General features: G+C 42.0%; 1 protein-coding gene across 1 annotated transcript; it reads left to right on the top strand.

Moving 5' to 3' along the window:
• Window positions 1–1,706: 1,706 nt before the first annotated feature.
• LOC306714350 (vitamin D3 receptor B) lies at window positions 1,707–23,988 on the top strand. Its single transcript, XM_079184356.1, has 10 exons — window positions 1,707–2,093; window positions 2,401–2,474; window positions 12,980–13,127; window positions 14,133–14,263; window positions 15,612–15,808; window positions 16,456–16,555; window positions 16,873–17,053; window positions 19,529–19,680; window positions 21,194–21,310; window positions 22,280–23,988. The coding sequence occupies exons 3-10, from the start codon at window positions 12,982–12,984 to the stop codon at window positions 22,531–22,533; spliced, it is 1,278 nt and encodes a 425-aa protein (XP_079040482.1). The 5' UTR covers window positions 1,707–2,093; window positions 2,401–2,474; window positions 12,980–12,981; the 3' UTR covers window positions 22,534–23,988.
• The last annotated feature ends 94 nt before the right edge of the window (window positions 23,989–24,082 follow it).

The raw sequence follows: 24,082 nt of genomic DNA, 5'->3' as shown, positions 1-24,082 counted from the left end.
ACATGCATGGTTTGGCACAGAGGGTACACAATGTATAACTGTCTTATGTGGAGTGGACTATAATATTTAAGGAATGTTTGTCATGAAAATGTTTGTCCTTTTGGAGGCAAGGCAGTGCTAGCAGCGGAATTAGAAAACAGTGTACAACACTGGGGCCATAAACAACGGTGGAGACTGTTAAATGAATTCAGAGGATAAATGGAGGGCTTGTGAGAGTGCAAAATACCTGAGACACATTTGTTACCGAGTTGACTTTGTTGCGTATTTGTAGATTTTATAAATTGTAAAAAGGGAAAAAACTATAGTTTCTTTTCAAATTTAAAGACCAAAATAAAGATAATTTCAAAAACAGCACAAACAGATTGGATACAAAATGGGTTAGAAATTACCATAGCAAAACAAATTCTAAATGTATGTTAAAGCTTTTATTTTATACAAAACACATACGGCCAGCCCTTGTAAAACCTCAGAAATAATACTGCTTGAAAGGCAGCTTCCGTTATGCCATAAGATATATGCATTCCCTTCACCATCTGCACAGATCTACCCCTTGTTTTTAAGCTGCCGCAGTCAGAACGACTCGCTGGAAGAGGATATATAGAACCGGATGGGGCCCTTTCTCTCTCTTTCCTCTCTCCCCTTCTTATCTGTCGCCTTTACTGTGTTTACATTATAGACACACCCCTGACCTTCACCCAGGCCCCCTCTGCTGGCCCCTTCGCACACACACGCACACCATAACACCACATACCAGAGCTCCTATGTGCGTACAAGTGTGAATGAACAAATGCCACCTATGTGGGCGCACAAAAAAAAAACAGAAAATATAGACGTTGTCTCGGTGAATTGCACAGAATATCCGCATTGTTTGCCCATTGTGATCGTTCAATCGTCTATTTTTAGCATACTAGGTCATATCTCATGCATCACAAAGCAAATGTAGGAGTAGATCGCCACGCATCAGAATTGCTTTCCAGCCTACCAGAGTACTGCAGAGTAGACACACCCCTCCGATACACACGCCTCACTGCACGCAGTTGCGAAATGTCAAAAAAACAATGCAGCAAAATGCATAAAATGGGCGACTCGGGACCGCGCAGTGCTCATTTCATTATTTCAACTGCGTGTTATCGATGGTGAGGTTGTTGTGATTTATTTACATTTAAAATATAGGGCTCAAAGCCTGAGGCAGCAAAACAAAGACACTACGGAGGAAGAGAGAAATACGAGAACAACGGGGCGACTTCCACCTATGGAGACACCGCGCAGCGTCTAATGTTAGCGCGGTAATCCCCCACTCCGGGTGTCCATTGATTCAGAGATTAGACGGAAAACGATGTTGCTTTAAACCTCACGCGGTCAAAGTTGTTTACCTCTCCGTTACCTCTGACGTCGTGACACACCCCTGTTTGAGGGGCGGCTCCCCTCTTCACAGACACCGGAGCCAACCAGACAAAGCCGGGCTCGGCCGAAATGTCACCAACCACAACACGGGAGACACTCCGAGCGCACGTCTGATTGGTTACTAGAGGGGCTGGGGGGGAAATCCCTCTTTCCCGTAGAGGTCCTGGAGTGGGGGCGGTGCATAACAAAAAGTAATGGCCATCTATATGGGTCCTGAAGAAGGAGGGGTATTTCACGTCGGACTATCGTAGGTGCGATTGAGTTTTCTTCGTGTAAGTGCGTACGTTTTTCCCGTCAGTGAAATCCAGTTCGAGCCTCTGCCATTTTTCCCGTTGGACGTTCGTTGGAAGCGGTAAGCAAAACGGTTAATACGCTGGCTGAACTTGGTGCTGCGTTTTAGGGTTAAAAGCAGCCAGCTAGCCACGCTAACGTTAGCTACCACCAGCGCTGCTGCGAGAGACAACGTCTGGAAAGGGCGTACGAGTTTGACGTGTTTCTCCCCCAAAAGTCTCCTCGCATTTTTTTTTTTCGAGTTTTATTGCAAAACGCAGTCATCGCTCCCTCACAGCTAACCCGCGCAGTCAACATGGAGGGGAGGCACTTTGCAAGCGGTTGAGCACCTCGACGAACGGCGACTAAAGGGGATTAAAATCAACTCTGTCTGGATGGGGGAAAAAAGTTGAGCTGAGGTATGAAACTCGCATGCACAGCAGGAATGCTAAAAGTCGAAACTTGAGTTTATTGTAGTTTGTGTTGCTCAAGACCACACGAGAAGCATGTTTAGCGCAGTTTAAGTGTGTCTTGTTATCGACGTGTTTGCCTACATACTTGCCTAACTGTTAAACGTAGTATGGTTACGATTGATTGAGTGTGTGTGTGTGTGTCTGTGTGTTGCTGTTGAAGTAAGTCAGTGTTGCATAAACAGAGCAACTGCAGGTCAGGTACAGGCCCACTCAGTGACTTGCGACATGCCATTTTGCTTTTTGTATTGAACAGGATTAACAACTTGGGATAAAGTGAAGAACGGTTTCAAGTCTTTCCTATTGTACAAGGGCATGCTAAGACCTCAGGTGAGACGTTTTTTTTATTTTACGTGTGTGTGTGTGTGTGTGTGTGTGTGTGTGTGTGTGTGTGTGTGTGTGTGTGTGTGTGTGTGTGTGTGTTAATAGGGTGCTGTCTTTTGAAAATATTCTCTGTGACGATGTTGCTTTGAAGTTACACATGTTTTTTTGCTATGATCTTTGCACATTCCCTGAGATTGTTGCAGTCTCGCGATGTGACACCTATGATACTTTTAAATACATTTATTCTCATCATGTACACAATATTTTAAGAATAAGGTAGTGAGTAATTAAATCAATATTGGCATTAATATGACTGCTGATGTAATATCAGCATTTTGAAGAATGAATTGGAAATGTCAGTACTTTTTCAACCCTGGTTAATATAATGTGATTTAAATCAGTGTTTTTCTGTCTAAATTGGAGCATTATTTCATTCAGCTATAGAGTGAAAATCCCCACCATAAAGAACATTAATGTTAGTCGCCTTTCATATCACAATCTGATATCAACTCGCATTTTAATTGTGTTGATGAACACATGATAAAAAAAAAGTACTCCCTGCAGAATGTAGCCCTCTTGTCATGTAGCATACAGTTAGACCACGTCCAGCAATTTACCTGAGCATGGAGGGAGTTCTCCGTCACTTTCTTAAACACACACACACACACACACACACACACACACACACACACACACACACACACAGTGGCGTCTTAAATTCAAACAGCCCCCAGCTCTTCTGTTTTCCCGGTGACCTTTGTGCTAATTCTTATCCATTTCTGTTTGTGAAACCGTTTGACGCTTAAAGTAGCAGGTAGGATGTTGTTTTTAATGCCAGCTGCTTCATCTTGTCTCTTCTCAACAACACGGCGCACTTGAGATCAACGTTCACACATGTTCTGAATTTGTGGAAATTCACAAGAACGGGATACTCGACCCTAAATGAGGACCACGTCTGCTTAAACCTTTCTTTCAGTCGAACTCGGTGCTGACATGCTATGAGCAGATACGAGATGGGCTCAGTTGGTGTCTTTATTGACTTTAACTGCAGCAGGCTGTTCATGGTGCTGTGGTGATGGTACAGTCCATTATGGCTCCTGTACAGTGAAGTACCCCGCCCCCCCCCCCCCCCCCTTTTTCCTGACTATAGTAATTGGTTGCTTCCTCTCACATGTAACCCTATAGAAAGAAAGAGGCTGCTGTACTTAACTGTAAAGACCCACTTGTATGTACCCGTACATGCGTGCTGTTTGCCACATGTGTTCAGTTGCTTTTGTGACTAATGAAGTGTTAAGTTCCCCTTAATGTCTTTTGGCCCTCAATTACCTCCCGTTGTTAATGGTTTTTATATTTATTTGTAATATTTGTTGTGTGTGTGGAGAGTGCAGGTCATGCAGAAAATGTATCTACCAGGAAAGCAAAATATATGTCACAGTTTATATATCCAGGGCAGTGGATGTATATTCAGATGTCTCTTCTAATTCATTGCAGTGTATAACTGGAATATGGAGGACATTTGAGTATTGATTATTTGTTTTTAGCCTTTCAAACGTTTTCTGTCATTTCTTATATTTAATTTTGTCAAGTATTTCCCAAAAGAGAGACGGCCTTTCATGGAGGTTATGTAACTTTGATTTGTGGGCTAACTTGCATTTGCACCCACCTCACCCACATGTCCGTTCGTTGCCTGTCCGGTTCTGTCCAGTTGGCTCTCCGCGCGCACGACTCTGTGTGCTTGAGAATGTGCATTCTCTGTCAAATTCGGCATAGACATAAACAGGACTTTCGGTGTGTGTGTGTGTGTGTTTGAGTGGGCCTCTCCCTGCCTCGTCTCTTTCCCCTCTCCAGAGTCCAGCAAGGGGCCCAGCATAAGGGGGCAGTTCTGCCGTCACTGCCTCTCTCTCTCTCTCTCTCGCCTTGCAGGCCAGCACTGGGGCCTGGGCGGGGGTGGGGGGGCGGTTTGTGCAGAGACCATAGGGTCGGACATGTGACCCCCCCCACCCCTTCCACCACACTTTAGCCCATCCCGTGTGGGGCACAGGTCACCTTGTCATGTGCTATTATGACTGCTGTAACATACTCCCTGTGATTGTAGGAAAAGAGCATGAGATAGACCCGTGGAGGCTGAGGGAGAGACAGACAGATCGGGAGTGAAGGGACAGGACTGGGCTAGTCTGCTCAGCCAGTTGTTTAGCTGCATTACAGACTCAGCGTGTCTTCTTTGTTGTTGTTAGGTCCACATTGTCTCTTTTTGTCCATTGTTCTCTTTCCCCTATCTGTTCTCCTCATGTACTTTTTTTTTTTTTTTTCTCAAGCAATTCGTAAACACCAACCATATTTGAATTAAACTTCTTCAGTCACATCATGATCATATTTTCTTTTGAATGGTGCTTATTTGTCTTCGGCCCCCACCGTCCTCCTCCTCCGTTTCGTTTTTTCACCGCTCGGCCATTATTGTGGGTTTAGATGTACTTCTATATGTGGGAATCACACGTCCATGTTTTTTTTCCCAGTGTAGCCCAGCTTACTCTGCAGCCCGGGTCATTCTAGATCTGATTTGTTTTATGTCTCTTCTGTACTCGTAGTGACCCAGCCAGAGGTATGCAGTAAAACACATCGCCTTATGTTTTCTCCCTCCAACCCTCTCCACAACTTCCCTCTCTCCCTCTCTTTTCCTTTAAGAGAGACTTTTGGCAGCATGGAACAATTTCAGAACCATTTGTGGGATTGCGTCATGTGATGTAGACGGAAGATGCTCATTGGATTGTCAAAACAGGGCCTCCTTCTCCCCACTCAGGCGTTCCACAGCAAGCCCTTTCTTTCCTCCAGTGCTGTTATAGGTCTGGATGTGATTCCGACTCTGACTCTTATGTGTTGGGATGTGGTCTGTAAACTCATTGCTGACATTCTTGGGACGTGATGCCAGAGGTTTTTTATTTCTCGCTTTCTCATTTCTCTTCTGCACGTCTGCGTGCAGTTAAAATGATCCCTCTTTGAAATCTGGATCCTCCTCTTTATCCACTTTGTTGTAACTCGCCCTGTCCTCAATCACATTTCATTTCAGCGCCCAGGCACTAATGGCACCACTTAATTAGTTTTGTTAGATGGTGGGCGTTAGTTGAAGGTGGGTATTATAATCACTTAATATTGACTTTGATGAAAGTTAATCCAACATCTGGGCTGCGGTCCAAGACCTTTTTTTTTTTTCTTTACAGCTGAGGTCTCACTTATGTCTTTTCTGTAGTAGCAGGGCACCTGAGAAAGAAAAGCAATGGCCCCTCTCCTGTTTGGTAATCGCATACTTGGATAATGGTGCAGCTTGAAACGAAATGGCGAATAGAACAGAAGGAAATAAGCTACTTTATGGGTGGTATTGGACTCCTGCCATGGTCCACCGTGGCACTTATTCCTGTCTTAATATCTCACAGCAGCTCAAACTGCAGCAGTAATACACAGATCCATGAATTGGCATATTCTAAAGGCTACGTTAACCGTTCAACCTCATCGGCATGACGTGTTACTGTTTCTCACATTAGCACTTAACATGTCACGACTCTATATCCCTGAGGTTCACACCATCTGCAGTTGAGACTTCATTTCCCACTGATTGACATGTGATGTCAACTAATTAGAAGCTGCGAGTTAGACGCTTTCATTTGGGCTGCTGGGATGCAGATGGTGCAAAGAATTTACACTGATAAAGTGACAAGTTGTGTCAATTTATGCAAACTTTGGTGGGATATTCCTTCAACTCCACCAGAGTAAAGAATCAGCCAGGTGTTCAATAATACATATTTAATCACTGGACTTTTTATGTAGTGCAGGTTACGTTCAGGTTATTAAAGATATTCTGTTATATGACAAGAGTGTCTATTTCAGACACGTTGATTTCAATTTAGTTCAGACCACCCAAGAGCACTAGACCATTAATCTGTTGAATTGATGACTTATCAAACATTTAGCATTAAGGCCTCTGCAGACAGTGTCGTGTCTTTAAACCCGGGGACAGTTCTAATGTCAGTCCCTGCATTACAAGACACGTGTGTGTCATTTCAGCCATAATGTGATAAATCAAAGGAGGAAAAGATGAGTCAGTGCTCCACGGCATGCTAAGTAGCACTTGTTCTCCCTCAACTAGATTGCTGGGTAAAAAGAAAAGGAAACTCCCTAGTCTCTCATCCAGCTATGCCACCAAAATTAGGGTAATGTCTTCATTTTGCAGCTTTCACCACCCAGTTACAATGTCAAGCTCGAGTCAGTTTGCGGTGCTGCACATAATTACAGCAGGCCTCATCTCTTGCTCCTCAACCGCTGCCGCTGTGTCTCTCAGACTCCCAAACCCCAGACGTCCAGTACACATCATTACCTCTTTTTGTTCCTTTATTTATCTGATAGATTCCATCAATTCCCTCTTTTGTAAAGAGTATTCAGCTGCGGAGCAATTTTACACTACGTGGTCAATTCTTCTCTCAACGTCTGTCTGTTAAGAGTTGTCATTTAGTCAATACTTTTATTAGAGATGAAATTATCAGTTAAAAGACACAAAAAATAAACTGGCAACTATTTTGAGAATTGCGCAGTCAAACTTTTCAACATTTCCTAATTCCAGCTTCTCATTTGTCGGAATTTGCTGCTTTTTTCAGGTTCATGTCATTGTCATTGAATATCTTTGGGTTTTGCATTGTTGGTTGGACAAAACAAGATATTGGGGTTTTAGGAAATGTAAGTTCCCCCTATTTTCTGCCATTTTAAGGTTAAACTGAGGAAACAATGATCAGATTAATCCAATGTCTCTTATAAACCCCCAAAACAGAATAACTGTCCTGATCTTCATTGTTATTACTCACCTAAAAGTCTTTAAGGCTCAAAGATGCATTAAGATTAAATATATCAACACTAGTCTTTATCATACATACAATTTTTAATTGGCATGCCAAAAGATTTTTCATTCTCGAGGACAACTGTACACACACACACACACACACACACACACACACACACACACACACACACACACACACACACACACACACACACACACACACACACACACACAACCAACACAAAACACCAAAATTAGCTTCCTCCTTTAACAAAAGGGAGTAAAGCAGCACCAACAGAGATAAATCACACTTAAAATGTGATTCCTGTGTGAACAGCCTTCCCCTCTGATACTTCTCAAAATGAGAAGCTGTCAGAAATGAGACTTTTATTCATATTTAGCCAGTAATTGAAGTGGCTTATGATTGTGTATTTTTAGCCGTCCTTTTTAGATAACAAAAACAGGCTGTTTGTGTTTAAGTTTCTTCTCTCTGGGCCACTGCCGAGTGCTCGCTCTCTCACATCTGCAACAGCCAGCCAGGGCATGGCTTGTGATGCAGAAAGTCGCAGTGACAAAGAGGTCACCCCTCCCCTACTCGCTGTATCAATGTTCATATCCATATCGGTTTTTACTCCCATCTCTTCAACATCCCATAAGCTCCGGCCTGCTTCTCCCTTGCATTCCCGTTTCCTCCTAAACTCATGTGGGCTGGCACTTCCTCTCTTTGACTGACGGTCACGCAGAGGGCAAATAGATGATCGTCCTCTCAACTATATGTGTAGCGAGGTGTGATGGACACATGGCCGAGTGAAAACATGCTTACCATGTGACGCACTCAATAACACGTTGAGAAGAACTCAGAATCCAGAGGGAAATTGTGCTGCTGCTGCAAGACAGTTTCTTTATATTTGGGAGACGTTCAATGTGAAAAATATTCAAGGTTACCACGATAAACTGGCATTTTTCTACTTGTTCTGAATTATGTTGTGGTTTAACTAAGGACACAGCTATGACATCACTTGTGTTCAAGGTTCCCACTGCTTTGAGGAAGAGGCATTCAATAAACAGCCCTGACAACCCAAGAGATTGAAAATATTTGTGGCGGCCATAATGCTTTGGTAGAAGTTGCTCATGTTCAAGAGATTTGTGAGCTTATTCTCCTACTAGTCATGTGGCTGAGATGAGCTTTCTTAATTACCCTCAGTAGCTCTCTACTTCACATGGAAAACATTCACAGACTGTGATTGTCCATGTTTTTTATCTTCCTTGTCCTTTTTTTTTACTTCAATGGCAACTGCTAACGTGTCAGTCCCTGTTCAAGTAAAATAGATGTCCCAAGATTGCAGTCATGATACAAATATAACGTAATAACTTTTTTTAATGGAAGTAAAACACAAGTGGAATAAATGAAAAATAACATACAAGTGATAGTTGTAATATACATGTAATTAAGACCAAAAATCTAAGAGTTTAAATAATCTAGAAATGCAAGTAAATCCAGAATTTATTTTTTTATATATTCAAGTGCATCTAACAAAAAAAAACATTAACCACATTAGAATGATAAGATTAAAAAAATGACAGTTTTGTTTTGAGACGCCAAGACAACAACGGAGTCATCAGTTATGTCTTTGTAAATATTGGATTCTTTAGTGCATAATCAAATTGACAGACATTCACATCCCAAGTCCTAATATTGTAAGTTTGTTGGCCATGGGAATAAATGCTGAATACGTCGTTCCAGTCTGGGAGCTCGTGTTTGATCAGTCGGTGATGTTTAGTATTATAAACTGCGCCTCGACAGTTTCTGAACCATTGCAGAGTGCCAGCTTGATAAAGATCAAACCAATTTATTAAATATCCTAATTAAAGTAACTATCTACATAAACAGTTGCACCCTAATGACTACTGTTTCACTGGGTTTATTATGAATTAGGTTCATTCTTTTCCACTGTTACGTCCTAGCCAAACAGAGATCTTGCATCCATTACACGGGCCCTTTTTAGAATACAATTATATTTTATTTCCAGCATTTCAGATATTTTCATGCTTGCAGCTGGCCGCCCACCCAGAGCCTGGTTCTGCTGTTAAAAAGAAGTTTTTCCTCGCCGCTGTCGCCAAATGCTTACTCATAGTTGGAATTGTTGGGTCTCTGTAAATAGTAAATATACAGATTACAGTCTGCACCTTCTCTATATGCAATTGTTAAGGTGCCCTGAGATAACGTCCGTTATGATTTGATTCATTAAATGGTGGAATGCTTTTCTTTTTGTTACCATTTTTCAGAGTAGGTGCTTTTTGAAATAATAGTTTCATAACTTTTTATGTTAACTTACCAACGCTGGTGTAAGTTTCATGCGTTAGTTTACAAGTTATCTTGACTTGAATGTGTTGGACAGAAGGCACATCCTAATAACAGCCGACCATGTTGAAAAGTTTGGAGAAAATGTGGAAAGAGTAAATCTGACCAACACGGAAAACTTCAAATAAAAATGTCTCGAACCTCAAAGCTCAGTGAGTTCTGATGCTGCTCCGTTTATGCAGGAAGCAACAAATGTGTTTACCACCTGAGAAGTTCAGCGGTTGCTCCAAAAGTTGCCGGACTCCAAGTTGTTTAACCTGATATACAGTCAGTGGCAACGCATAATAATGTCCCTCTTGCTGCAGTGCACTATTCAAAAGAAATGATTCTCTAGTTGGTAAAACAGTTACAATTTATAAGCACATCAATTCTACCCGATGGAAAAAAATGTCAAAACTTAGTTGCCCGTCACGGAGCAGGGACCGTAAGCTGATCAGAAATCCCAGTGTTACTCTTTTACCCTTAGACTTTTTGTCACTTTTTGTAACACATGACATGAGTAATATCTCACATTATTACCGCAATTACAGATTTGATTGATGCTGGCGAACGACACACACACACACACACACACACACACACACACACACACACACACACACACACACACACACACACACACACACACACACACACACACACACACACACACACACACACTCTTTGTATATCATTCAAGAGTTAGTAGTAGCCTAAAGCTCCAAACCTGTACTCTTGGCTTTGCGTGTCAGAAACAGGAATGAGTACAGATCTGGCCTAATAACCTCATGCATTATTTAGCTCTCTCGCTCTCTCGCTCTCGCTCTCTCTATACTACTGTGCGTTTAGTGTAATGGCCTGTCAGGGCAGAATGCAATCACAGAGGACTAGCTTCACCGATCAGTTGATGATATGGTATGGCAAATGGCTGTTTTCCCCTGTTGGTTTCACAGTGAGTGATGAGTGTGAATGCCTGCAGGGATTAGTTTTGCCTTCATGCAGTAGAACAGATTTAATGTTCGACAACCTGCTGGGCCATTTATACCGGTCAGTATCGTGTAACATGACATGGCGTCAATAACCCTATGCTTTTTTTTTTTTTTTTTCCTTCTGTTGGGTCTGTATGTTGATGGCGTGTCATCTCTGTCAGCGGGATTCCAGAATGTGTTGTTTAAAAAGATAAAGTGTGACAGACCAGCACACGTTTTCCCCCACTGAAGATATCTCGTATTACCCGACTAAGATTTATTTGTTCAACTGTTCAACACTACAAAGCCACCAAACTAGCATGTTTTAACACACTTCCCAGACAGATTACTTATTTAAATGACTTATATTGTCATTTTATGCCACTGATGTAGTGATCTAATAGCATAGTTATAAAAGTATACCCATTAAAAGAGCAATAATCTTTTAATTCTTTAGAATATTTATATACATATGTAAAATATATTCAACATAGATCAAATAAAATCAGACCCTACTGTTTGGCATGTTGACTAAAACATTGGTTACATTCTTATGTACGGGTAATATCGAGGTCAGCAAAAATGTTCTAGGTCATGTCCATACATCATACAAAAGGCTAATAACGGAAATATGGTGACAGGAAACAGCTGGAGCACAGGTTGCAAGGGTTCGTAAGTTCAGAAAACTTATCCTGAACAGAAAAATTGGCAATCATGTCATCAAGTGAGTGACTCGCCTCACATAGAAGCTGTGTTTTTTTGTTTTCCCCCCCCCCACAAAATATATTTTTTGTAATTAAAGAACCGTGACACCTCTACACTGGAAGATTAGTAAAACTGCAGAAAAACATCCTGTTCAAATGTGCTGCAGTTCGTTTTTTGGTGGCTTTCATTCACACAAACTCCAAATAGCTTTTCGAGTCTTGGCCTTTGACTCAACATGCGTACCTCTCCTCTGCATGGGGAAACGTGAGATGGTGGGGGGGGGGGGGGGGGGGGGGCAGCAGAGTTTAGGTCACACTCTAGTCCGTCACAGGAGGCTTCACAGTGTTGTGAAAAGTGACGGTAAAAAGGTTCCACTGAGAGCGAATAAAATGTTACGTTAATCAGACCGTGTGGATTTAACCCTGCTCTGCTTTTGAGTTTTCATTAAACAGAGTTTCTGTTCGGTGATGAGACGAATAGTTTTGAAGCGATTTCCCGTCAGCCTACGAGGTTTCTGTGTGGTCTGTTGTCTATATCGGAGTTCAATGTAACCTGATAGTTTGATTCCCTCCACAAATATTTGCTGTCAGTTGCCGGTCCTTCCAGTTGTATTCGTGTTTACTGTTACACTGTGTACCGTGGCGGCCGTTGTATCAGATGTTCCCGGTTGAAGCATGTGGTGCTGAGATGCAAGACGTCAACACACTTTGAGTTACCGCTGTCCACGATGCCTGCAGCAGAGAGCAACTGAAAAGGTCCTCTGTTTTCCTTCTTATTTGTGACCTTTTTAAATGTTAGGACTACATTTCCTGCTCGTGGACAGAATTTGGTTTAAAGGCACAATGTTCATATTGTTCTCAGTTGTACTGAGAAAAACAACATTGTTGCATTTCCTGGAGTGTGTGAGACGTTTAAGCAGGACCGGTGGTTTTTAATTAGACATGAATGATGAAGTGATCTGTCAAAAACATTTTAAATTATTCAGCTGGGCCCTTACCTCATTGGCTGTTGATTTGTGAGTTTGTTGAGATTTGTATCGGTTTAGTTACGCTCCCTTCGAGTGGCCCTCAATCTCCTTGCTTCACGTTTACTTTGCAGTGGATGCAAAGAAGAGAATAAGAAAGGAGCTTTGTGAAAAAGGACAGCGTCTGTTTGTTTGTTTATGAGGATGCTAGCCTAGCAGGGACGTGCCTATTTTTCTTCCTCTCACGAGGCTGTTAAGTGAAATAGATACTGGGAGCACTATGTAATCAAATGTAACCCAGATCCAGCATTTTGAAGTTTTTCCTACTTGATTCATGTGGCTCCCTGTTCCGCTCCGAAGGGGAGACGGGAAGGGAAGGGACTCTGTTTGGTTGACACGCAGACGGGTGAAAAGAGACGCCACTCACTTGGTGTCGAGTTTTTACAGCAACTTTGTATCACTTAATCGAAAATATTATTATGATAGGTAATTTTAAATTACTTTCATCATTTTGTTGTAAAGTGCAAAAATGATGTACTTCAGATGTTAGAATTTGGCAGACTAATTAATGTTTTTCCTCTTTTTTTATTTTTTTTATTGAGTTATTGAGCAAGTGAACAGTTTGTACAACCAGGAGCTGATTTAATTACTCTTTTTTTCCTCTCTTATTTGTCTTTCTCCTTCGGCCCTTTCTTTTCTTTTTTTTTCTAGTGATGGAGTCCACAGTTGGGAGTACGTCCACTCTGGCCCCTGATGAGTTCGATAGGAACGTGCCGCGGATCTGCGGCGTGTGTGGCGACAAAGCCACCGGCTTCCACTTCAACGCCATGACTTGTGAGGGCTGCAAGGGGTTTTTCAGGTACGCAAATGCACACGTGAGCTCACAGTTCTGCTGGAAATTGACATATTCAATGTACACACACACACACACACGCATACACACACTCGGTAGGCCTTTGAGCACATTTGCTCATATCACGCTGATGAAAGCGATGTGATGCATATCGACTGACGAGTTATTGACACATGCACGCATTAGCATACAAACACGGGTCTGAACTTGCATATACAATAGCCACCCAGATGCGTGCACACACACACACACACGCTAAATGTAATTACCACCCACAGTTACATAAGACCATGGACAACATCCGAGTTCACGCTAATGCCCGGGGGCAGGTAGAGAATACAAATGAGCTCGGTCCTATAGTTAATGCCTTGGCTGCTGCCTGCTCATTGATACACACACGCGCACGCGTTTCCAATTCCACTACAGACAAAACGAGAGCGAGTCATGATTGTGTGAGCTTGTGTGTGTTCGATGTTTCATCTGTTCCTCTCGGCAGTGTTGCTGTTTAAAGAGAGAGGATGAAAAAAGAAGGATGTTTAATAATCTCCTTCCTCGTCTCTCAGCTGGCCCGGATTTGAACTCTCCCCAAGTGTGCTTCTGTGTGTGTGTGTGTGTGTGTTTTCCTCACGTCTGTGTAGAACTGATCATACATACTATCCGTGACCGACTAAAGCACTACGCTTTGCGTCACCGTTTGTCAAGACTCTTCTTTTACCCCTGGAATCCTTGGCGCTCATCCATATTTATGCTGTTTCTGTCAGTCCCCGGCTTAAAGACCAAAAATATTTATCCAGTTCTCCCATGAGAACTATTTGTTTACAACACGGTCCAAGGCACCACGGTGCTATATTGATTCTAACAACATAGTTACAAACATGTTCAGACACTCGCATAGAGCCTTAACTAAAGTCTTATACGTTTTATAAACAGATGTGTGTGTGTGTGTGTGTGTGTGTGTGTGTGTGTGTGTGTGTTTTTTAATAGACTGTAAAATGTATACAATTGATTTAGGCGCAGTATGAAGCGTAAGGCCGCCTTCACGTGTCCCTTTAACGGCAGTTGCACCATCACCAAGGACAACAGGCGCCACTGCCAGGCATGCCGCCTCAAGCGCTGTGTGGACATTGGCATGATGAAAGAGTGTAAGTATGACGGCTGACCCGTATGTCCTCAATACTGTTAACATTACACCATGGGATTTACTGCATGTCTTTAAATAGGGACGAACCCTTTTGGGTTAAATGCACTTAATGATTATATGAATGACTGTAACATTTTTGTGGTTGCCCAACACTGTTCAATGTGGATCAAAATGATGTCCTGGACTCATCCAAGACCCCCAAATAAAAACAAATTATTATTATTATTATTATTATTACATTTAATCTACCTTTTTGTTTCTTTTCTCTTTTTTTTTGAGGATTTACACGACTGCTGTTTGCCGTTTTGGGGGCCTACTGTCCCTCTTGTATATATTATGTAATATTTGGACTGAGGTCAAGTATCTCTGGGTCTTTGCCCCCATTAGAGTGTTGACATTTTCCATTTGAACTCGTGGAGCCTCCCCACATTGTAGAGTGTAAGTTTACTCCATCTGAAGTTTTAAACACCTGCTGTTATGTACAATCTTGTGAGGCCTCTTCTTTCCACACAGTTGTTTATTTTCATGGTCTGTAAATAGCAGGTTCTTTTTTTTTCTTTTCTTGTTTTCTCCTGATATATCCGGATATTGTCCCCTGGCCGCTTTTAAGCAAAGGCCCTCTCACTTCCGGCTGAATGTTCTTTCCCCTGAGTGTTTCTGGGAACACCACAAGGTTGGTGGCACAGCCGCTGCGATTTACTGTACATGTTCGAGGAGCCAGTGGCATTGCTGTTGCAAAAACAGCAGCATGTTGTTGAGACCCAGCTCTCTCTCTCGCTCTCCCTCCCTCTCTTTTTCTCTCTCTCTCTCTCTCTCTCTCTCTCTCTCTCTCTCTCTCTCTCTCTCTCTCTCTCTCTCTCTCTCTCTCTCTCTCTCTCTCTCTCTCTCCCTCTCTGTCTCTGTGAGCTAATTCAGTGTTTAGAACAACAAGGAGCGAACAGAACAAAGACAATGCATTCACTTGTTCATTGCAGCAGGGGTCTCCATATGGACGCGTCTCCTCCCATTCTCTTCCTCCAGAGAATAACAACCCCCCCCCCCCCCCCCCCCCCGCCCCTCCACCACCCAACACCACGTTAACATGGCTTTTGTCACAATGTAAAACACAGGTACAAACCGAAAAGCTTTAAAAGCAGCGTACCTTTTACCAATTGATGATATAGCTGTATTCTGTTATATCTTAAACTCATTCTTCATTCTGCCCTGCTTCCACCTCACCTGTTTTCTGATTGCACAAAAGCTGTGTTCTCCATGCATGTATTTTCTAAAGCTTTGTTTTCCTGTGTGTTTTGTGTGTAATTCTAACACTCTCTCACCCTCTTTGTCTCTTTTATACTTTGCACTCTCAGTCATTCTGACAGATGAGGAAGTGCAGAGGAAGAAGGACCTAATTCAACGGAGGAAGGACGAGGAAGCACAGCGTGAAGTGGACAAGGAGGCGCGGCGGCCGCGGCTCAGTGACGACCAGAGTCAGGTCATCGCCACGCTGGTGGAGGCGCACCACAAAACATACGACGACTCCTACTCCGACTTCTGCCGCTTCAGGGTTTGTGTCTTAATAGTTAGCCCCATCATTATATGGACATTTTTGCAGTCGGACACATTTTTTTTAATGAGACTTCAAACTGAATAGAAATATGACTGGTATTGTTGTTATAGGGTTAAGATTGACAAAGATAGTTCCAGCTCTTAATAGAATAGGCAGTTTGTCACTTCCCAAAGGATCTTCAGATTACCCGGCACACTCACAGCATTTCAGTGATGTTGATTCCTCACATCGGAATATCTTTCTGCTTCAGCTCTACTCCACTGCCTGTCAGCGACGGTCATGTTTTGTATTGCTTACACACAAATCTCACACCAAGTGGGCCATTCCTCCTCCGAAAGTCTTTTCCTGAATCACCCTTAAACGCCTCCGTCCTTTCAGACATCTAACCTGTAGTGTTGTTATCCATTCTGTATCAGATATCAGGTATCACAAGATACACATACAGACATACTCAAGTCCAGTAATTCGACCCCATTTTTCAGCAGATATTCAGCAAAGCTGGATATTCTGTAATTTTTAGCGAGAATCAGAATAATGAGCACAAATTGGTCAGCTGTATGTTCATTTAGATGAAGATTTTTTACTGAATCGTCGTATGTAAGAATCCTTCGGTGTCTTTATTTGTGCCCTTTTCTGTTGTCCAGCCTCCTGTACGCGAGGGCCCGGTGACGCGTAGCGCCAGTAGAGCTGCGTCTCTCCACTCTCTGTCTGATGCCTCCTCTGACTCCTTCAGTCACTCTCCAGGTAAGAAACACACACTATGGCACGGTCCTGTGGCCTAACGCCAACACTCAGCGGGGAAAAATGACCCGGCAAGCTCTGCATGCTTCACATGTTGTCGTAGCTGTCATCTAAAGCTTTCATCTCACTCCTACTGACCTGCCGCTCGTGTATTTTCAGATGAGCCTTTCCATCAACAAGCACTATCTGTTCCATGATTTCTCTTGGTTATCTCAGCACAGACCGTCTATTCATGGCGGAATAGTGTGACATTGTCATGATTTTCCACTTTTCCTGTCTTCTCCTCTTTTCTCTGCTGGCTTTTCCTTTGCTCCCCACAGAGTCAGTAGACGCCAAAATGAACTTCAACAACCTACTGATGATGTACCACGAGCAGGGCAGCAGCCCTGACTCCAGCGAGGAGGAGGGCTCCAGCTTCTCCATGCTGCCCCACCTGGCTGACCTGGTCTCCTATAGCATCCAGAAAGTCATTGGCTTTGCCAAGATGATCCCTGGCTTCAGGTATGCGTGTGTGTGGGTGTTGGGTGTGTTGGGTGTTGGTTGTAGAGCATGTTTCTATCTGTCTGCTAGAGTTTTGACACAGGGACAGCCAGACAAAATATCTTTAGCCTTAACTAAAGAATTTGACTCCAAGACTGGTAAAAAAAAAACACATTCACAATGGCCAATACAAGACGGCATGAAAGCAAGTTACTTTACAGAAATAACTACTTTATGATAATGACATGCTAATTGCTAATCCAGTTTTAGGATGAATTGTTTTGCATACGACTGTGTGACAGACATTTTTCTGTGATCTTTTTTTTTTTCATATAGAACCGACTTGCTCACGTAAACAAATGTTGATATCTGGAAAAATAAAATGATACAAAGATACAGACAATGTATCTTGTATCATTGTATTTTAATGCCTTTGCGCCAGCAACATCCGTGATCAGAGGCAATATGTTTTCGGGTTGCCGCAGTTCGTCCGTCCATAGTATGGCCGACCGCCCGGTCCATTCTTTTTAACTCAATATCTCAAGAACGCCTGGAGGGAGTTTTTCAAATTTTATCCAAATGTCCACTTAGACTGAACTGATTAGAATTTGGGGGTCAAAGGTCACGGTGACCTCGCCAAACATGTTTTTGGCCATAACTCAAGAATTCTTAAGCTATTGTTGACCAATTTAACACACATCTAATATGAGATTATGATTAATAAGTGATTATACTTTAGACGGACATGGAGGCATACAGCCGTGATAATTCTAGTTTATTTACATGTCACCGAGTGACTTTTTACCTAAATGTGCGTTGAAGACTTTGTACACCTACTTGTTTTTCTGTCTGATTAGTCGATAATGTGCCACAGTGATGGCTGTGGTCTAAAGGGCATAGATTACTGATGGACTCTATATTACAGATAGCTGACACATTAAGGACAATCTTTTTGATGTTGTGTTGTTGCTTAGCTGGACGAGGTTATACATTTGCCATGTTGTTGGTGTGAAGTGCAGCCCTTTAAGTATGTTAGTAGGTGATTGTCTAACCTTTTTAGAGAAAGACGCACCGGTCTGTCTTGCATGCGCACCCTCAGGATGTCTGTCTAAAGAGCACACAACATTTTTAAAGGTATGTGGTAGATCTATTACAAAGACTCACTTTTGTTTTAAAAGTTTGAATTAAACAAAGAGATGTGAAGCACAATGCAATATCCTTAACCTTGAAAGTGGAACTTAATAAATGAATAGAATAATAAACGTGTGGAAGACACAAGCTAGCACATTATTTGTGTAACAATGGCTGGTCAGTGTTTCTTCCCCACCGTCTACACATTGCGAGTGCTGCCCTTCAGCGTGTTTGTCTCTGAGTGTGTTGACGGGGACAAGCGCATAGTGTCTCGGGGTCATCCCAAAGTTGAGGCTAAAAACGAGCCAGGGCCTGTTTTTCCTGAAAGTGATGGACGTGGTCGGATTACCTTTGGAATGTTTGTCCACTTATGATCTGCTGAAAACAACACCAGACCTCCCCTAAAGAGCTGCAGGTTTCAGCTCATGTCTCCTGCTAGTTCATACCTTTTCATTTTAGAGACAATTTTTAAAGACATTTCAAAACACCACTAGATGCAGGACTTTACCATGACGGTGAAAAGTTTGATTTATGGCAATGAATTGACTTGTTCGTGCTCAGGGACCCATGACAGCAGGAGGAAGCAAACGGAAATACATATTTTGATTGTTTTTGTCTTCCTGCACAGAACATATCTGATCAACTTTGAATACTTTGAACCTGTAGTCAGTAAGCCATTGATCAGAAAATTCCTATAAGATATAATTCTACAACTGATGAGCTGACATAAATGCGTAGAAAGGGCAGGTACTTGGTTTGGGTTAGATGTGGGGACGATTAATGTTTTTTTTTTTTTTTTTTTATCTCATTTGATTCTGAATCGACTCACAACTTCTAAACAATCTTTGTTTTGTTTAGTTTTTTTATTTATTCTTTAAAAATAAATTAAGGTTTTAGTGTCGGAGATCGTTGTTATATTTCCTGTTCTTTCACCAAATGTATCACCTTTGTGTATCTTGTTATCAGACGAAATAGCACTCTTTGTTTTGTTAGAGCTCCTCACGCATAACGTTTTGTAAAATAAGTCCATTTTTTTATTGTAATCTAAGGAATGATAAAACCTCCACCTTCTGACATTTTGGGATTCAGAGACAAATCAGAGACTGTATCTTTAAATGCTAAGATATTAAGAAATGTCCTTCAAGTTTTTCATAACGAATCAATTTTGTATTGGGAATCTTTTTTTAATCAAACCAACCCAGTGAATCAAAATTGAATCATGAGATATTGAAAGAGTTTGAATCTTGTTTACTTGTTGTTTATCTGATTCGACCAGCACCACATGATTAAGGTTATTTGAGGACCATTTGTGTAATATTGTACTATTAATGGTTTACTAACAGTATGTAATATCTATTCCTGCAGGGAGCTGACTGCAGAGGACCAGATTGCTCTGCTCAAGTCCAGCGCCATTGAGGTGATCATGCTGCGCTCAAATCAGAGCTTCAACCTAGAAGACATGTCCTGGAGCTGTGGTGGGCCTGACTTTAAATACCAGATCAGCGACGTCACCAAAGGTCAGTGTACCGTCTGACTACCGTGAAGACAAACTACTGTTTTCATTTTGCCCAGCTGAAGAAAAGACGCACATGTTACACATGTTACACCTCTATTGAGAGCTTGAAGGAAGCACGTTTGTGCATATGTAAGACTCCAAAAACGGTCTTTTATATCCGCAGAGGTTCCTGTGGGCAAGGCTTTCATTTGCCAGTTTCAAACAAGACCCCTCTCTATGGGATAAACCAAAGAATGCCACTCCCGACCGACTGACCACACAAAACATCCACTGTCTGGACCAGCAGAAGCAGCTCTGTTGTGCTCTTCTTAAAATATCACTGAATAGTTTACATGAACATGGCTGGAATTCAGATGTGTTTTTTCATCAATAGTATACAATCATAAATATAACTCTCACGTGGGATTTCAAATTAATTCTGCCCCTAGTTTCACAGTTGCAGTTCATTCATAAAACATGTATGTAACACGGCAGTCCTATTTTCTGCAGTGGATCATTAAAAAAAGTCCAGAATTTCTATATATCGATTAAAGTAATACTTTTCAATTCGTCATTTTGTTTCGTAAACACGTTTTTTGAGGAAAAAACGTTTTAAAAAACAAATCTTTAAAATGTGTCAGACTTCTCGTTCCACAATGGAAATGTAAAAACAAGCCCATTTGGTGGACTTCAATTGGCGGTGCCAGCTTGCCCGTGAGCTTGCCCGTGAGCTCAATACTGCACCAATTTCAGAAATTGCCGTCCCTATTAGTCAGTTAGTCAAGGCAAGTTTATTTGTATAGCACATTTCAACAACAAGGCAATTCAAAGTGCTTCACATAAAACTATTAAAAGCATCAAAACATAAGGCAGAATGAAAAAAGTTAGACACAACATTTAAGGGACTTGTGTGTTTTTTTTTTAAAGTGGTCATCTTGGTAAAGCTAGTGTGATCTTCTACTTTATTGCGACTGTTAATGAAAATAGCATCCAGGTTGAAAAATACCAAAGTTACCCTTTAATATTTTATCAACCTAAACAATTATACAAGAAAAAGAGAGAAGAAAACGTTAGTAATCATTTATTAATTACAAAGATTGAGTCATCTGGAAAAGCATTTGGTGCTAACACATCGCATGCTACAGGCACGATTTACACAGTGCTCAGAACGCATTAAAGTTCAGTACACAGCACCAGCCATAAAATGAGGAAATGGAGAGTCGAGATAATCAATGACTGCTTTTGATCATTATTTGTATGACTTCTCATTTATGCATCTACTTAAAACAACCCCCCTAAGAAATGCCATATACAGCAAATCTCAACTGGTAGTTCTTAGTGAAAACAATCGTCGAGAACGCATAGTATGCAAAAAATATCCTTACCAGAGATGATTTCAACCGACAATAGGACATATGAATGAATAAGCTTGATGGTAACATTCCCTGGAGGACCTTTTTGTTCCCCCTATGATATCGCATGGAACTGATTCTATGCGCTGCAAAGACGGTAATGATGTGTGTCGTCCTCTGTAGCGGGCCACACTCTGGAGCTGTTGGAGCCACTGGTGAAGTTCCAGGTGGGCTTGAAGAAGCTCAACCTGCAGGAGGAGGAACATGTGCTGCTGATGGCCATCTGCTTGCTCTCTCCAGGTACCGTAGGTCTGACTGTGTGGAGGAGGGAACGTAGAGAGGGTCAAAATGAATTGCTTGAGTGATCTCGTTTGTTCTTCTTATTTATTTTTTTTCCCAAGAGAGTATATATTCATTATAGCTTTTATTTTTATCCAATGATTTTAAGCATTGTTTATGTCTGTCAGTCAACGTATCACATTGAGGTGCAGGTCTAAGCTACTTGAAGGGTTTTGTGTGAGTACGTGCCTTGATTTGAACAGACATTTGTGTTTATGGTATGCATTTGCCGAGGATGCAGTGCATTTACTATACACTACCGTTCAAAAGTTTGGGGTCACTTAGAAATGTCCTTATTTCTCAAAGAAAAGCACTGTTTCTTTCAATGAAGATACCATTAAATTAATCAGAAATACACTCTATACATTGTTAATGTGGTTAATGACTATTCTAGGTGGAAACGTCTGGTTTTTAATGAAATATCTACATAGGAGTATCTGGAGCATCACATTTGTGGGTTCGATTATACTCAACATGGCCAGAAAAAGAGAACTTTCATGTGAAACTCGCCAGTCTATTCTTGTTCTTAGAAATGAAGGCTATTCCATGCGAGAAATTGCGAAGAAACTGAAAATTGACACGAAATTGTCTGGGTGACCCCAAACTTTTGAACGGTAGTGTACATGTGTAGTTATGCAAGCAAGCATGTGTAACTAAGTGTATATTTGCATTCCTGCACGTATACGAGGCCCCTCATTATTCATCAGATACGCTCTCCCCGATCTAAATTTAGCCAGCCACCTGACCAGAAGAGTAGGAATAAAAACACAAATATCATGCAATGTTATGTTGATTTACAATTAAGAAATTGTTTTGTGGGATAAATATTACTGATATTTGTATTCAGTCCTAATTTTTTCCAATGACGTTGAGATGTCAACAGTCAATTTGGGTTGCTATTTTAAGACTCTCCTTTTCCCCCTCCTGCAGACCGCCCAGGTGTGCAGGATCACGCACGGATCGAAGCCCTGCAAGACCAACTGTCAGAGACCCTGCAGGCCTACATCCAGCTCCACCACCCGGCAGGACGGCTGCTTTATGCCAAGATGATCCAGAAGCTGGCCGACCTGCGCAGCCTCAACGAGGAGCACTCCAAACAGTACCGCTCGCTGTCCTTCCAGCCGGAGCACAGCATGCAGCTCACCCCGCTGGTGTTGGAGGTGTTTGGCAGCGAAGTCTCTTAGAACCTCTGAACCTCAACGGTAGAGAGGAAGCTGGAGACGAGACGCCCGAGGGGTAAAAAATGGAGGCAGGGAGCTGAGGATGTGCTGGATGGACTCAGTGGAGGTGTGGAGTATGAAGCGAGTGGAAGAGAGAAAGTGGAGTGTGTGCGTGTGTGTTACGTGTGTGTTTGATATGTGTCTTGTCTAAAGAAGTCCCATCTTGGCATAAAGACGGCCAAGATAAAGACGGAGAGCAAGCAGATGTTGTGAGACGTAGTAAATAAGGAAACTTCATAGTCTATACAAATTAAACTATACATACATGTGTACATACAGCTTCTGCCTATCTACAGTGCTTCTGCCTGTTTTTAAATCAACAAACCGCTGCTTTAAATGCCTGGACATTTTGTGTGTGTACGCTACGTGCACACAACACAACAAACATACTCAGTTATTCATTTAGCCATTCAGTTGAGCTACCTCTTTGTTTTACATCCCCTATGTGGAACAGTAACTTTCACACGGAACAATTTAGATTCAGTACGGATGGCATTTTGGTTTATCAGTGCGAAAGCAGTCCCTGCACATTAGTTTATTCTGTTTTTCACCTGCTTCTCTCCATGCAGCGTATGTATATGACTGTGTATCCAATTCAAACACATGCCTTTTGCCTTTCACCAAAGGTATGGTCTACTTCTTTCTCAGAAGGGTTCCAGTACCTAAAAATAACCTTGCTGCTTCATGGCCTGTTTCACGAATGCAGCCACTCGACATGCATGCAAGTTGTCTGACTAGCCTCACAGCCCATGAAGGAAAAGCTCATATGTGAGGTTTATACTGCAGAGTACAGAGCGTAGTTTGTAATTTAGTGAGGCTCTGATTGGACCTTGGGGTGCCTGGTTTTGAGGTGAGAATTAGCCACTAAATGTGTTAGCTACTTTTACACTGCTAACTGTCAATCAAAGCAAGCCTGCATTGTGGCTTGTTGCTCTCTTTTGAATTTGTTTTTTTCATTATTCTACTCTTTGTTTAATTGTTTGTTTCCCTGTAAATAGTTAATTACTACCACATGTATCCTAAGCACTGTTATCACCCCTTTTACTCAACCCTATGTATTGATATACACAGTACCTATATTATCACACATTTTTAAGGGCTAAGATGCCAAATCTAACTGGAATAGTAAATTGAGGCCAAAGCAAGGGGCCTGTCTTGTAAATATATAGCTGCATACCATACTTGGAATTGGCATATATACTGATGTAATTGCAATGGATGTGTTTTTTTTGGGGGGGTTTGTTTGTTTTATACGTCATTTCACCTTTAAAAACAATTCCATGAATTGTTCCTCCTTTAGTACACAGTGAGCTCCGTGGGCGGAGAGCTTGGGAAGCTGCTTCAGACCTCCCCAGATATCAGACCCCTTTCATTTCGGACGGGGAAGTGGATTTTCTAGAATGTCGGAGGGCCCGGCTGAGGTGGTGGTGCGCACCTCGTCACCCAGGCCCTCCTGTGTGATGATGTATGCTGCGCAGCCCTCTAGTGGCTGCATTGTGTAAAAAAATATATA

The sequence above is a fragment of the Pholis gunnellus genome (assembly GCF_910591455.1).
Source record: "Pholis gunnellus genome assembly, chromosome: 3".
Lineage (NCBI taxonomy): Eukaryota > Metazoa > Chordata > Actinopteri > Perciformes > Pholidae > Pholis > Pholis gunnellus.
The sequence above is the reverse complement of the archived record's forward strand: the minus strand, read 5'-3'. Positions and strand labels throughout refer to the sequence as shown.

Coding starts and splice junctions, on each gene's coding strand:
- LOC306714350 (XM_079184356.1), top strand. CDS start 12,982: ATGGAGTCCACAGTTGGGAGTACGTCCACTCTGGCCCCTGATGAGTTC. Junction 16,556..16,872: donor CTCCTTCAGTCACTCTCCAG/GTAAGAAACACA, acceptor TGCTCCCCACAG/AGTCAGTAGACGCCAAAATG. Junction 21,311..22,279: donor CATCTGCTTGCTCTCTCCAG/GTACCGTAGGTC, acceptor CCCCTCCTGCAG/ACCGCCCAGGTGTGCAGGAT.